Source organism: Ovis aries, chromosome 7, assembly GCF_016772045.2.
Source record: "Ovis aries strain OAR_USU_Benz2616 breed Rambouillet chromosome 7, ARS-UI_Ramb_v3.0, whole genome shotgun sequence".
NCBI lineage: Eukaryota > Metazoa > Chordata > Mammalia > Artiodactyla > Bovidae > Ovis > Ovis aries.
Genome location: NC_056060.1, coordinates 32,270,024 through 32,284,441, shown reverse-complemented (window position 1 = coordinate 32,284,441; position 14,418 = coordinate 32,270,024). Strand labels below are relative to the sequence as shown.

At 36.5% G+C, this 14,418-nt stretch overlaps 1 protein-coding gene across 1 annotated transcript in view; it reads right to left on the bottom strand.

Annotated features, from left to right (window-relative positions):
• The window catches only part of FAM98B (family with sequence similarity 98 member B), a 33,181-nt gene that overhangs the window by 11,618 nt on the left and 7,145 nt on the right, over nt 1-14,418 (bottom strand). Inside the window, exons 2-6 of the mRNA XM_027971662.3 lie at nt 13,741-13,886; nt 12,519-12,653; nt 7,002-7,180; nt 3,495-3,575; nt 1,847-1,963 (exon numbers count right to left, since the gene is read on the bottom strand). Of these exons, the coding sequence (XP_027827463.1) occupies nt 1,847-1,963; nt 3,495-3,575; nt 7,002-7,180; nt 12,519-12,653; nt 13,741-13,886 (658 nt within the window). The remainder of the gene's footprint in view (nt 1-1,846; nt 1,964-3,494; nt 3,576-7,001; nt 7,181-12,518; nt 12,654-13,740; nt 13,887-14,418) is intronic.

The window sequence follows — 14,418 nt, the reverse complement described above, 5'->3', positions numbered from 1 at the left end:
TCAACAGCAGCACTACATGCTACAGAACAATGAAGCAATGCCTTCAATATTCTTCGAGAAAAACGTTTTCCACCTAGAATTTTATGTTTACCCAAACTATCAATCAAATGTGGCAGCAGAATAAACATATTTTCATAATGTAAGGATTCAGAAAAACACCCCTATTTGTGCATTTACTGTGGCAGGTTGAGGGAAAAAAACAATGAAAGAGAAGAGCATGGGATCCAGGAAATAGTGGAGTTCCCAAGAATAGGCATGCAAGTGGCCCAAACTGCAATAGGAGGATACAAGCCATTAGAGTGAAAGAATACAGAAAAAAAGGACTCATCCGAATACCTGATTTTTTAAAACAAACAAAGAAAAGGAAGAAAAAAGCAGCAGCAGCATATGGTAAAGAAATACAGTGCAGGGAAAAAAAATTCCATTAAAAGGAAGATAAAACATCTGGTAAATAGAATGGCTCCCCAGAGATGTCTCCATCCTCCCTGGAACCTGTGAATATGCTAACTTGCACTGGTATCTGCAAGGCAAGTTAGGATCTTGAGATCAATTATCTGGGTGAGCCCAGCGTAATCACAAGGATCTTGATAAGCGAGACACAGGAGAAGGCATATGACGATGGAAGCAGAAAGAGAAAGACTGGAAGATCCCACAGTTAATTTTGAAGATGGAGAATCAGGTCAAGAGCTGAGGTACACAGGTGGTATCTGGAAAGTAGGAAATGCGAGGAAACAGAATCTCCCCTGCAGTGTCTGGGAGGAGGTGCAACCCTGCCAGGGACTTCTGAAGTCGAGATCTGTAAGAGAATACATGTGTATTGTTTAAACCACTAAATTTGTGGTAGTTTGTTACAGCAACCACAGGAAACCAATATAGGGCACCAAATGGAGAGAAAGACCACCTAAGAGCACAGATGACAAGTGAGGCACCCCTTGCTACCAGCAGAACCCAGACATGCAAGACAACCATCTTAGATGTTTCAACCGACCCCAGCCCAGGTACCCACTGAATGAGGCTGCGCAAGTGACCTCAGCTGATACAATATGGGGCAGAAGAACCACCCACTTACCCAAAGAATGTAATAATAGTACCAGAGTAACAGGCACAGATTTACCCTGTCACTTGAAACAACTATAAAACTGGACAATCCACACGAACCAGTGATTTTCAGACACTGGATATCCAGAAGCATAGCACAATGATTCCTCTAAGAGGAGAAGCAAATGTTTTCCTATATTTGTCCCAGCTTACTGTCTGGAGTGATTCCAGACTGTAATGCAGGGTGGGGTGGATGATCCCAGATGAAGCCTGGGTACAGACTAAAGGCATAAAAAGGGAATGATGGATGACAGCTCTCCAGAAAACTATCTGAAGAGATTCACACTTGGGAATGCTCCCACCCTGCAACCCTTTTCAACTGGAACACAGTTCACAGCTTTAAGACACCTTTAAGATTTGTTCAGACATCAGTGCTGCCTAACTGACCAGTTGCTCATTGTATCTATCTCACTGCCACATATGATGCCTTCCTTTATGTATCAGTTCAATTCAGTGGCTCAGTCGTGTCCAATTCTTTGCAACCCCATGGACTACAGCACGCCAGACTTCCTCGTATCCTTGCATAAATCATAACAACTGAGTTTTAAATAAATGTGAGAGATACAGTCAGAAATGAACATATCTATGAACAGAGACCAGGATTATTTAAGACCAGCAGTTACTCTAGGCAGGAACTTCAGACAGAGCAATAAAGTGCAAATGCGGCATCATTACAGAACAGACGAGAGAGCCTGCAGAGCTGTCACAGAGTACCACCTACAGGACACAAGTGGGAAAACAGCCTTACCTTTGCTCTATCAGACCACCCAAAGGACTGCACTGTCACATCTAATCGTTTCATCAACATCCGCCGGCGGCACTCATATTCACTTGAAAGAGCATCATTGATTCTTTCCAGTTTTTCCTAAAATTACGCACATAAAAGAATTTTAAAAATTGTGGTCAATGTTTCCTACTAATTCAAAAGATGGTACTTGGTCATTTTGATCCCATAAGACCTAACAGTAAATTGTTTAAATAATTAAGATAATTGATAGAACATTTCTGATATTCAACAGATATCAAACATGCAAATTAAACTCAACAGTTTTTAGTTTATCTGATCTTCAATCAAATATATTAATTTAAGTGAAAGGTATATTTGCAAAGTAGTCTGGACCAGTAAGGAAAGAAAATAATAACTTCCCATCTTATTGACACTGAGCTACTATACTTTCCAAATTACAACTATGTTAACATATTAGGCACCGTAAATACTTTTGGTCAATTTTATTTTAAATTAAAAATCTGAATGAAGAAATGTTAGGACCTACTGCTCTAGAATATCAACCCATTTTAATTCTCCAATATAAAAAATCTACAAGACGGCACTAAGATCATGGCATCCAATCCCATCACTTCATGGCAAATAGATGGGGAAACAGAGGAAATAGTGGCTATTTTTTTGAGCTCCAAAATCACTCTAGATGGTGACTGCAGCCATGAAAGTTATGACCAACCTAGACTGTATATTAAAAAGCAGAGACGTTACTTTGCCAACAAAGGTCCATCTAGTCAAGGCTATGATTTTTCCAGTGGTCATGTATGGATGTGAGAGTTGGACTGTGAAGAAAGCGGAGTACCAAGAATGGATGCTTTTGAACTGTGGTGTTGGAGAAGACTCTTGAGAGTCCCTTAGACTGCAAGGAGATCCAACCAGTTTATCCTAAAGGAGATCAGTCCTGGATGTTCACTGGAAGGACTGATGTTGAAGCTGAAACTCCAATACTTTGGCCGCATGATGTGAAGAGCTGACTCATTTGAAAAGACCCTGATGCTGGGAGGGATTGGGGGCAGGAGAAGGGGACAACAGAGGATGAGGTGGTTGGATAGCATCACTGACTCAATGGACATGAGTTTGGGTAGGCTCCAGGAGTTGGCAATGGACAGGGAGGCCTGGCATGCTGCAGTCCATGGGGTCACAAAGAGTCGGACACGACTGAGCGACTGAACTGAACAGACAAGACAGCACGAGATACAGATGTAAAGAACAGACTTTTAGACTATATGGGAAAGGAAGGGCAGGATGATTTGAGAGAAAAGCATTGAAACATGTGTATTACCATATGTAAAACAGATGACCAATGCCAGGTTCGATGCAGGAAGCAGGGCACTCAAAGCTGGTGTTCTGGGACAACCCAGAGGGATGGAGTGGGGAGGGAGTTCAGGATGGGGGGACACATGTGCATCCGTGGCTGATTCATGTCAATTTGGCAAAAGCCACTACAATATTGTAATTAGCCTCCAATTAAAATAAATGAATTTTTTTAAAGCAAAAACATATATATATAAAATTTTTTTAAAAGCATGCAAAAATCTAGACGTCCATTCATAAAATTAAGCTATATTAATATAGCTAATTACATAAAACTAATGAAAAAGGGGGGATGGCTTACCGCCTGTTCCAGATTTAAATCAATTTTCAGCAGTGGTTTTCCCACATGATTTTTCTGGACTTTTGAGAGAGTATCTTTCACCTAAAATTAAACATAGAAGACTGTGAAAATGTATATCCCCAATTTAAAACAATCTTATTCGTGCTTAAAATGTTGTGAATGCCAGAGAATCAATCAAATGTTAACAAGAAATCATTAAAACATACCTTCACATACTAAGGGCTTCCCTGGTGGCTCAGAGGATAAAGTGTCTGCTTGTAATGCAGGAGACCCGGGTTCAATCCCTGGGTTGGGAAGATCCCCTGGAGAAGGAAATGGCAACGCACTCCAGTATTCTTGCCTGGAGAATCCCATGGACATAGGAGCCTGGCAGGCTACAGTCCACAGAGTCACAAAGAGTTGGACACGACTGAGCAACTTCACTTCACGTACTAAGAAAGATTTTCACTACAACGCAGAGTATCTTCCTCAAGGAAGCAAGTTACGTTAATCCAAGCTATAGCACACCTTTTCCAAAGTAAGAAATAACGTACATGGACAACTGAAGTAACTACCAAAAGACTTTATTATGAGAATCTAAGTTCCATGTGAAATAAATTCATATTCTTAGGACAGCACACTCTTACATCCTGACAAAAAAGAAATAAATAAAACCTTTGCTGAGTAGGTTGCAGTCGTGTCCAACTCTCTCCAACCCCATGGATTACAGCCCACCAGGCTCTTCTGTCCATGGGATTCTCCAGGCAAGAATACTGGAGTGGGCTGCCATTCTCTTCTCCAGGGCATCTTCCCGACCCAGGGATCGAACCCAGATCTCCTGCATTGCAGGCAGATTCTTTACCATCTGAGCCACCAGGGAAGCCCAGAGTATGTTGGTTTTACTCAACTAAATATTTTGTACACATTCCACTGTTCACCAAGACAATGAAAGAGCGTAAGTCCTCAATTAGTCACCATTCACTTTCACTTTTCACTTTCATGCATTGGAGAAGGAAATGGCAGCCCACTCTAGTACTCTTGCCTAGAGAATCCCAGGGATGGGGGAGCCTGGTTGGCTTCCATCTATGGGATCGCACAGAGTCAGACACCACTGAAGCGACTTAGCAGCAGCAGCACATTTCATCACTTTTGCAAAGCCACTGATTTGAACTGAAACATTTTTATTTTTGGTGAACAAGATTTAGACATTTGTTTTTGCTTTAGCAATATCAGAAGTCATTTAAACAGGATGAAATATATACAGTTGCTTAGTTTATAATATAATAGAGAAAATAGGAACAGGTCACATTTGAGGAGTATGAAGCTTAATGTTGGGGGATCTCTTTTCAAAAAGAATTAAAGATTATGAACACAAAATTAGCTTGGAAATTGGTGGTGGTAATGCAAAGTGACTGTTAAGTGGGGGGTACATGGCTTCTTTTGAGAATGATGGAAATATTCTAAAATTAGATTTTGATGATGACGTACAAGTAAATAAACAAAATCCATTGAATTGTACACCTTAAATGGGCATACTTTATGGTACTTCAATTATATCTTTTGGATCAGTATGTGGATGCATTGGAAGATTAGGAAGAGTCTAGAAATCTGTCTCAATCTGAAACAGCCCCAGGTATTAGGCAACCCCAGATAATTCTTAATCCAGAGAAACAAATTCTGAAGAGCAATTTATGAACTACAGAACAATATTCTTGAGCTGGGATTCATAGGCTTATTTTTTGGTTTGCTAGTTCTAAAAACAAAACAAAACTTTTTAATACTGTGTTTTATCTTAATGATACTAAAATTCTCTTACATTCATTAAGACAAATTTTGTTTTCAGCTCATAAATTATCAGTGCAAAAGAGTACTTTATTCAAGAATATAGTTTAAAACAGCAAGTCTAAAAACAGTTTTATTGCCTATTCTTGAGGGTGAAAATTTACTTTTCCTTGAAAAATGAATCCTGTATTATTCTCCTAGAGGACTCCTACAAAACCTAGAAATTAGGCTAGAATTTGGTCTGCAAGGGCAGTATTCTCTCTAATTTATGCCTTGACTGGGAATGAGGATAGCTTTATAGTCGAAAAAAATTCAAAAGCTAGAGATATCGTTTTGTTGTTGTTAATTACTTGTTAATTAGTTGTTCTTAATTACTTCATCAAGGTACTCATTCATTTATTAACTATACAACAAACATTTCCTAAACACTTATCCATCAGAAATTACAGATTTCTTTGCTCACTACCAAAGACAATCACATTGATTTTATTAACAGCATCCATTAAAAAGAAATTGTTTGCCTTTAAAGAAAAACTCTACTTTTTTCATTATACTGTAATTCAACCTTGGTTAGAAACTGGACCCTTAAATTTGCAGAGAGATTTCTATCAGGGCAAACAGCAAACTTTCAGACTAGCACTTCGTCATTAAGACCTGATTCCTGAATACTGTTGCTGCTAAGTCGCTTCAGTCGTATCCGACTGTGCGACCCCGTAGATAGCAGCCTACCAGGCTCCCCTGTCCCTGGGATTCTCCAGGCAAGAATACTGGAGTGGGTTGCCATTTCCTTCTCCAATGCAGGAAAGTGAAAAGTGAAAGTGAACTCGCTCAGTCGTGTCTGACTCTTGGCCACCCCATGGACTGCAGCCCACCAGGCTCCTCGGTCCGTGGGATTTTCCAGGCAAGAGTACTGGAGTGGGGTGCCATTGCCTTCTCCCTCCTGAATACTAGTAATAGGCAAATAAAGTCAAAAGCTTACTATTTAGTTTTACGTGAAAAATTTAGCTTTACACGAAGATAATTGTCTCTCTAATTAGAATGTATATTTTGTACTTAAAGGAAATACAGTTGATTCTTGAACAACATGGGTTTGAATTGTGCTGGTTCGCCTCTACATGAATTTTTTTCACTAAAAACAATTACAGTACCATCCAATCTACAGGTGGTTGAATTTACAAATACCAACTGAAGATACAGAGGCCAACTGTGAAGCTGTACGTTAATTACTGACTCCACAGAGGATCAGTACCCCTAATCCACACAGTATTCAAAGGTCAACTGTATTTTCATCCTTAATACACGTACAGGAGCTTTCCTGGTGGCTTTAGAGGTAAATGATTTGCCTGTCAACGCAAGAGAGACAGGTTTGATCCCTGATCCACAAAGACCCCACATGCCATGGAGCAACTAGGCCTGTGCAACGCAACTGTTGAGCCCACGCACCTCAGAGCCCATGCTCCACAACGAGAGGCCACCACAATGAGAAGCCTGTGCACCACAATGAGAAGGCTGCATGCCACAACTAGGGAATAACTCCCGCTCTCCAAAACCAAAGAAAAGCCTGCGCAGCAATGAAGACCCAGCACAGCCCAAAATAAATAAATAAAATTTAATACATTTGCTGCTGTTGTTTAGTCGCCAAGCCATGTCTGACTCTCTGAGACCCCATGGACTGCAGCATGCCAGTGTTACATGTTAGCATTTAATTGAATTTGCGGGAAATAAAAAATAAAACAAATACAATACCTTTGATTCCACTTGGTTTAGCATAAGCGGAATGTCAGAAGTTGTTGACTTGGGAATCCCAAGGGTATCGCAGATAGCCTGAACTTCCTGATAAATTTCACTATTTTTATCGAATTGAGAATTTTTACACTTCTTGTTCTGTAGTATCTGTAAAGCTTGAAGCTCTGTACTTAAAAATACTATAATAAAAAAAGGGAAAAACAAATAATGTTAAAATGCACAAGAATGCTTTAAAAATCCCACTTGTGGGTATACATGCAAAGGACCTTTAGTGAGGATCTCAAAGAGGTCTTCCCTACCATATTCACTGCTGTACTGTTCATAATAGCCAAGACAGGGAAACAACCTAAGTGTCCTTCAACAGCTGAATGGATAAAGAGAATGTGGTATGTATATACAATGGAGTATTACCCAGCTTTAAAAAGAAGGGAATCCAGTCATTTGTGACAACATGGATGAACCTGGAAAATGCAAAGTGAGACAAGCCAGATGCAGAAACACAAATACTAATGACACCATCTTTATGAGGAATCTAAAACTCCTAACACAGAAAGTAGAATGGTGGTCACCAATCTAGGGAAGAAACAGGATATTTGTTAAATACAAATTTCTGAAGAACAGCAGATCCATTTTATTGAAGTTTCAAAATCAGAGGGATCTTGGCACAGTCCTCATAAGCAAAGTCTGACATATATTAGTTACATAAGATGAATAAGTCCTAGAGATCTACTTTACAGCATAATACTGTATTATATTCAGTTAACAGTTTCATTGTAACAGTTTACAGTTAACAATACTGTGTTGTATACTTAATGATTTGCTAAGAGGGTAAATCTTACATTGAGTATTCTTATCACAGAAAGAAATAATAAAGAGGGCAGAAGGAAATTTTTAAAAAGGGCAGAAAGAAATTTTAAAAATAATGCCTATTCAGAGTCTAAAGTCTAGTAGGAGGGACCCATCAGTTAAAGAACAACATTAAAATCTTCAGGAATGTATAGAGCTGAAAAATTACTCTCTCTCTGATATGCAGAGCTCAAGCCAAGGGAGAATGTATAGCTTTAAGTGATCTATAAGCAGAGAGAGCAATCTGTAAAACCACCTTTAGGACAGACCACTCCAGACTTCACAAGTCCTTTCACAGTCACCATTTCATCCTTTCAACAGTCAGCTTTCTAAAAATTACTCAAAAATCTTAGATAGAAAAAATACAACAAAATGGTAACAGACTCTCACATACTGAGAAGTAAAAGGCAGTGGCCGAGAGCAGGCTGCGGAGGTGGGGGTATAACAGGTAAAGGCACAAACCTCCACTTAGAAAAGAAATAAGCCTCGGGGATGTGATATATAATTTAAAGCATACGGTCAATAATATTGTAGTAACTTTTTATGGAAACAGATGGCTACTACAATTTCCACAGTGACCACTTCACAACATATGCAAAGGTCAAATCATTATGTGGTACACCTGAAACTAACATAATATTTATATGAATGATATTTCAATTTAAAAAAATAGTAAAAAAAAAAAAAAACCCACATCATTTTGGAAAGCAAAAAATTAAATCATTAGTCTTTTTAAAATTAACTTTCAGAACAGTAAAGACAGATACCAGGGGTTCATTTGTTTTCATTTCAGTTAAATTTATACACTCACAATTTAATATAATAGTTTCAACTTCAGTAGAGCAGGAAAAGATATCTGAGAAACTGTTTAAAAGTACAAGGACCCCCCCTTAGAGATTCTGAACCAGAACATCTTAAGTTCGATTTGGGAATCTGTATGGTTTTAGAGCCAAGGTGATTCTCACGGACAGGATTGAGAGCCACTAATTAAAGGTTTTTCCATGTAATCTACACATAATAGTCTAAGGAATCCACAAAAAGCTAAGACCAATACATATCAAACTTTGCTTATGACAACTATGCCAAGGTCCCTCTGATTTTAAAACTTCATTAAAACAGATCACCGTTCTTCAAAAATTTATATTTTGGAACCACGGCTGAAGTCTGTCTTCATTCTACAGAAACATGTTGTACATAAGAGTACAAACAAGAGTTCAGTCTAGTATTCAAAATGCTAATCCACGCAAATGGACAATAATACTGTGATAAGTCTTCTCATACAGATTCTCAGACTCCCCACCCCAAAGCAATCACCAATGTTAGTTTCTGGGTATCTTTTTAAGCATATATGTATATTTAGTATATGTTTCTACCATCTATACACTTATTTCTACTACAGACAAGAGTATACATCTTCTGTGTATTTCTTTGCCAATATATTCCAGAGATCATTCCATATTTACACATTTTATCTACTCTCATTCTAAAGGCTCTATCATGGTATCAGGGTGGCATGACACCACCCTTATGGCAGAAAGTGAAAAAGAACTAAAGGGCCTCCTGATGAAAGTGAAAGAAGAAAGTGAAAAAGCTGGCTTAAAACTCAACATTCAGAAAACTAAGATCATGGCATCTGGTCCCATCACTTCATAGCAAATAGATGGGGAAACAGTGGCAGATTTTATTTTGGGGGGGTCCAAAATCACTCTAGATGGTGACGGCACCTGTGAAATTAAAAGATGCTTACTCCTTGGAGGAAAAGTTATGACCAACCTAGACTGCATATTAAAAAGCAGAGACATTACTTTGCCAACACAGGTCCCTCTAGTCAAGGCTATGGTTTATCCAGTAGTCATGTATGGATGTGAAAGTTGGACCGTAAAGAAAGCTGAGTGCCAAAGAACTGATGCTTTTGAACTGTGGTATTGGAGAAGACTCTTGAGAATCCCTTGGACTGCAAGGAGATCCAACCAGTCCATCCTAAAGGAAATCAGTCCTAGGTGTTCACTAGAAGGACCGATTTTGAAGCTGAAACTCCAATACTTTGGCCATCTGATGCGAAGAGGTGACTCATTTGAAAAGACCCTGATGCCAGAAAAGACTGAAGGTGGGAGGAGAAGGGGATGACAGAGGATGAGATGGTTGGATGGCATCACTGACTCGATGGACAGGAGTTTGAGTAAACTCTGGGAATTGGTGATGGACCAGGGAGGCCTGGTGTACTGCAGTCCATGGGGTCGCAGAGTCGGACACAACTGAGCTACTGAACTGAACTGATCATGGTATCACTCGAAGGTGTACTATTTCTATTTAACAATAAACAATGTCATAATGAACATTCTTTTCATATATCTCTGTACACTCAGTATGAACTACTAGTCACTGAACTGCCAATTCAAAAAACAGATGAATTTTACCTGTGTTACTGAAAATTTGCCTTTCCAAAAAGATGGTCCCAATTATTCTACCACCACACTTCAATACCTGGAAGTAGCATATGAGAATGCTTACTTACGACTTTTTTTTCCTGGTATTTGCTAGCCTGGTAAGTGAAAAATGATTTCTTTTTTTTGCAACTCTAATTCTGTGCATCTTTAAATGCTTAGAAGCAATTTTTAAAAAACTTTTTTCTGTAGGATGCCATTTCATGCCTTATGTACTTTACATATTTTCCCAGTGAGTTTTTATCTTTATAAAAGCTCTTCATATAGTAAGCAATTTGGCCCTTTTAGTTGTACACACAATGCCAACAATTCTAAGAACATGCCACTTATTAAAGCAGTATGTTTTAAAGGTAGTAAAACTAAAGATGAAATATATGCTGGTAAGATTGCTAATAGGATCTTTCTGGAACAAAATATGGCAATATAGATCCAGACAGAATTTTTTTAATGTTCATAAATCTCTAAGTAAAAGCATCCAAAAATATGAACAAAGTAATTAACTTAAAATATAAAAAATCCAAATACCTCTAAATTTGAAATCTATTAAATAAAAATGTCCATAGTGTAGAAAGCTATGTAGCCAATTTAAATCATTTTTTCAAAAAATACTAAGTGATGGGAAAATAGATACATTAAATTAAAAACAGGAAGAGCAAGAATTACACATGAAACAAATCTCAATCTTATTTAAACATGTGTGTACAAAGGAAAAAGAAGGAAAAGGAAATACACTGAAAAGTTATTCATGACTGTCTCTGGGGAGTGAAATGATAAATTATTTTTTTTACATATTTATCTACTTTGTAAGATTCCTATGATGAGAATATAATTTTCCAACAAGTAACATGAAATTTACTATTCTAAGTATACAGTGGCTTTAAGTAGATTCACATAGCTGTATAACCATCACCACCATCCAACTCCAGAACTTTCTCATTTTCCTTAACAGAAACTCTGTACTCATTTACACTAATTCTCCCTATACTAATCCTCCATTTCACCCTACCTCTCAAGCATGTATTTTTATAAATCAGAAAAAAAACTATACCAACCTCTCTTATAGTTCCTCTATACTTTACTTGGATCAGAAACTTACAGTACTATTATTGCTGAGCTTCTTAGAAGCAAAGGCAAAAAGGGAAACATGATTTACATAGTTCTCATTGACTAATATAAAGAGTATACAAGTTCCTCATAGCCAGTGCTTCTTAGCTTCCTTTAGTCCTAATACACTTATGGGTTATTGTGCCCTCCCATTAATAATGGTTCATTAAGTCAGTGACTCACACTGAATGGGAGGAAGACAAGGAAAGAGTGTAAGAAATGGGGGCACATAATGTTCATTCTCCCCAACGCACAAGATAATTCAACTGAGATTTTGATCATCACCACTAAACACATAAACATGATTTCTGCTGTAATGAAATTAACATCTTAACACTAGAGCATAAAGGAATAGATCATGCGCATCTTTTTATAAATGGTACAACCTAAATAACAAATCTTCAATAATAGAAGATGCTAGAAAAATTCTTTCAAGAGATCACTGTTTGCAGAACTTTCAAAATAGCATGAAATTATACTAACTAAATTTGAAAAAAATTGAAGGGACCCAATGTAAACAAATGCATCTGTTATTTATAGTAACCGTTTAGACATAGGGTAATCTGTACTTCAAGTTCATCCCTGATGAAATACAGGCCACATGCACCAGAATCCAAGTGGCACAAGGGCACAATTTTCTTTTAAACAGATATATCCCTAACGCTTAGAGCAGTTTCTAATACAATAGAAAGTGATCAATAAATTTTCTGAACTATCACTAAGTGCCTATCGTCTAATAATTTGCTTAGCAGCCTAATTTCAGAGAGTTTTAACATTAAACAGGACTTTGGAGATCACCACTTTAGCCAACTAGTAATAAATGTCAAGGGATGAATTAGGTGAAGGAAAAACTGCTAAAGTACTAGTCATAAACAAAGGGTAATCTATACTGGCCAAATAAATTATAAGTGTTATGGAAATCTTAGAGAGTACATTAGTAGAATTTATCCTACGGTGATACAAATATCTGAGTCAGTTTCACATTTTAAGCCAAATATTAAAACCTTTCTAATATACAAAATGTCTAATGCTTCATTAATTATAGTTCATAAATCTTGACTTGAAAATAACACAAACCAGATCAAACACAGGCATTTAAACTGTTCAAAGAAATGTAACTTACACAGTAGTTTCAAACAATCATCCTTCTTTTTTAAGCGGTCTTTAATATCTCCAGATATGAGTACAGAATATGGACATGCCATTTCTTTTAAAAAGCCACTTATCTCAAGCTGGAAGCTTTCTAGATCATCTCTCCCTTTAAAAAAGAAGAGGCATAAAACATTTACTAAATATTTACGACATAATCTGATACTATCAAATCTACTAGTTGATTTTAATGTTATATCAATTCTAAATTTTCACTTCAACATTAAATCCTTAAATGTGTGACCAAAAGTAACATATTAGGTAAGCTTAGGTTAAAGTAACCAAAACATATTTCTACATATAAAAAGTGACACTTAAATTCAAGAACATAAGTATCTAATCATGAAATTGTAAATCTTCTTATATTTAAATCTCTGATAAGTATCTTCCCAAGGGCTTTCCATAAAAGCTGATAAAATGGAAATATTTTATGTTAGTAACTGAAATATTACAGCATTATTATGGCTATAATTATTAATTGGCTTCAGAGCAAATGATCCATTTCTATTGTATTTTTATGGGTTTAGATAATAAATGCAATCATCTAATTAAACCTCAGCACCTGTCCTTCTTTCATAATCGAATTACATGGGAACTTGTGTCATAAGTTCTGATGCAGCTTATTTTACTTTACTTCAGGTGAATTCTATTAGATTTGGCAAGGAAAAAAAAACAATTTGAAAAGTAAGAATAGCATCAGAAGGGAATGCTACTTTTATCTTATAGCAAATGCCCAACACACTTTTATTTTCTACCAAAGACCCACAAGAATTCCAGCTACCAATAGTAATGAATTAAAACTTGTAAACTAGCAGAGGAATTTTTTATAAATGTATTCCTATGTGAATCCATGTCCTGAGTTATAGGTTTGGTAATACAACTTAAATTAGGGATTACACATACTTTACAGGAAAAAAAAAAAAACACCTTAATTCCAAAAATGAAGTATTCAAAAACTAAACTTTTTAATAACCAAATTCAATACTAAGTTCAAGACAGCAGATAAACAATATTTATAATTTTGTATAAATTTAAGAAATAATTTTGGGTTAATCAATATGAAATTAAATTGAAGTTCTTTGTATTAACGACTTTTCTTTGTACAGTGAGCACATTATAGATAAAACTGTAAATCATAACCTATCATTTAATTTTACTAGTAAACAGAAAAAATAAATAAAACTAAATAGCAATACCAGCTGAAGTGATACTTTCTTCCAAGTTGCACAGTGATTTTATTTGAGAGCTTAACCAAACACAGAGCTCTGAAAATTCAGGTGAAGACAGTCCACTCTCTGCTGCCTTTGTAAGCGCTTGCTCTTCTAACAGTGGTCCCTTATACCTAAAAAGGAAAATATAAAAGATCAAAACAATAAGCAAAACCCTAATACATGTAATACTTTTTAATCAAAGTCTGCTGCTTGTCTTTGTGAATAAAATATTATTGGAACACAGACAATAAATGTATCCATCTATCTGACTGTTTCCCTATATTTGTGACAGAGAAAGCATGGCCAGCAAAACCTAAAAGTTTTACTCTGGTTTGTTATAAAAATAGTTTGCTGGTTTCTGCTCTACATAACAACCATTTCATTTTTTTGTTTCAAAGTTTTTTAGTAAAATTATCAACCTATTTTAAGATAAATATGACATATAACAAAGTCAAACAGAGTAATAACTATACTAGTTACAGGAATAAGAAAAAAGTAACAGTTAAAGGAGAACGGATGCAAATTTTAAATTTAAAAACTTAAAGCCAAAAGGGATGTATGAGATTATTTTACTCTTATTTCTTTTATAAGTTTATACTTTTAAACACTGCTACAAAGTATATTTGAATAGAACCTTAAATTTTCAAACCACTTTTACGTATG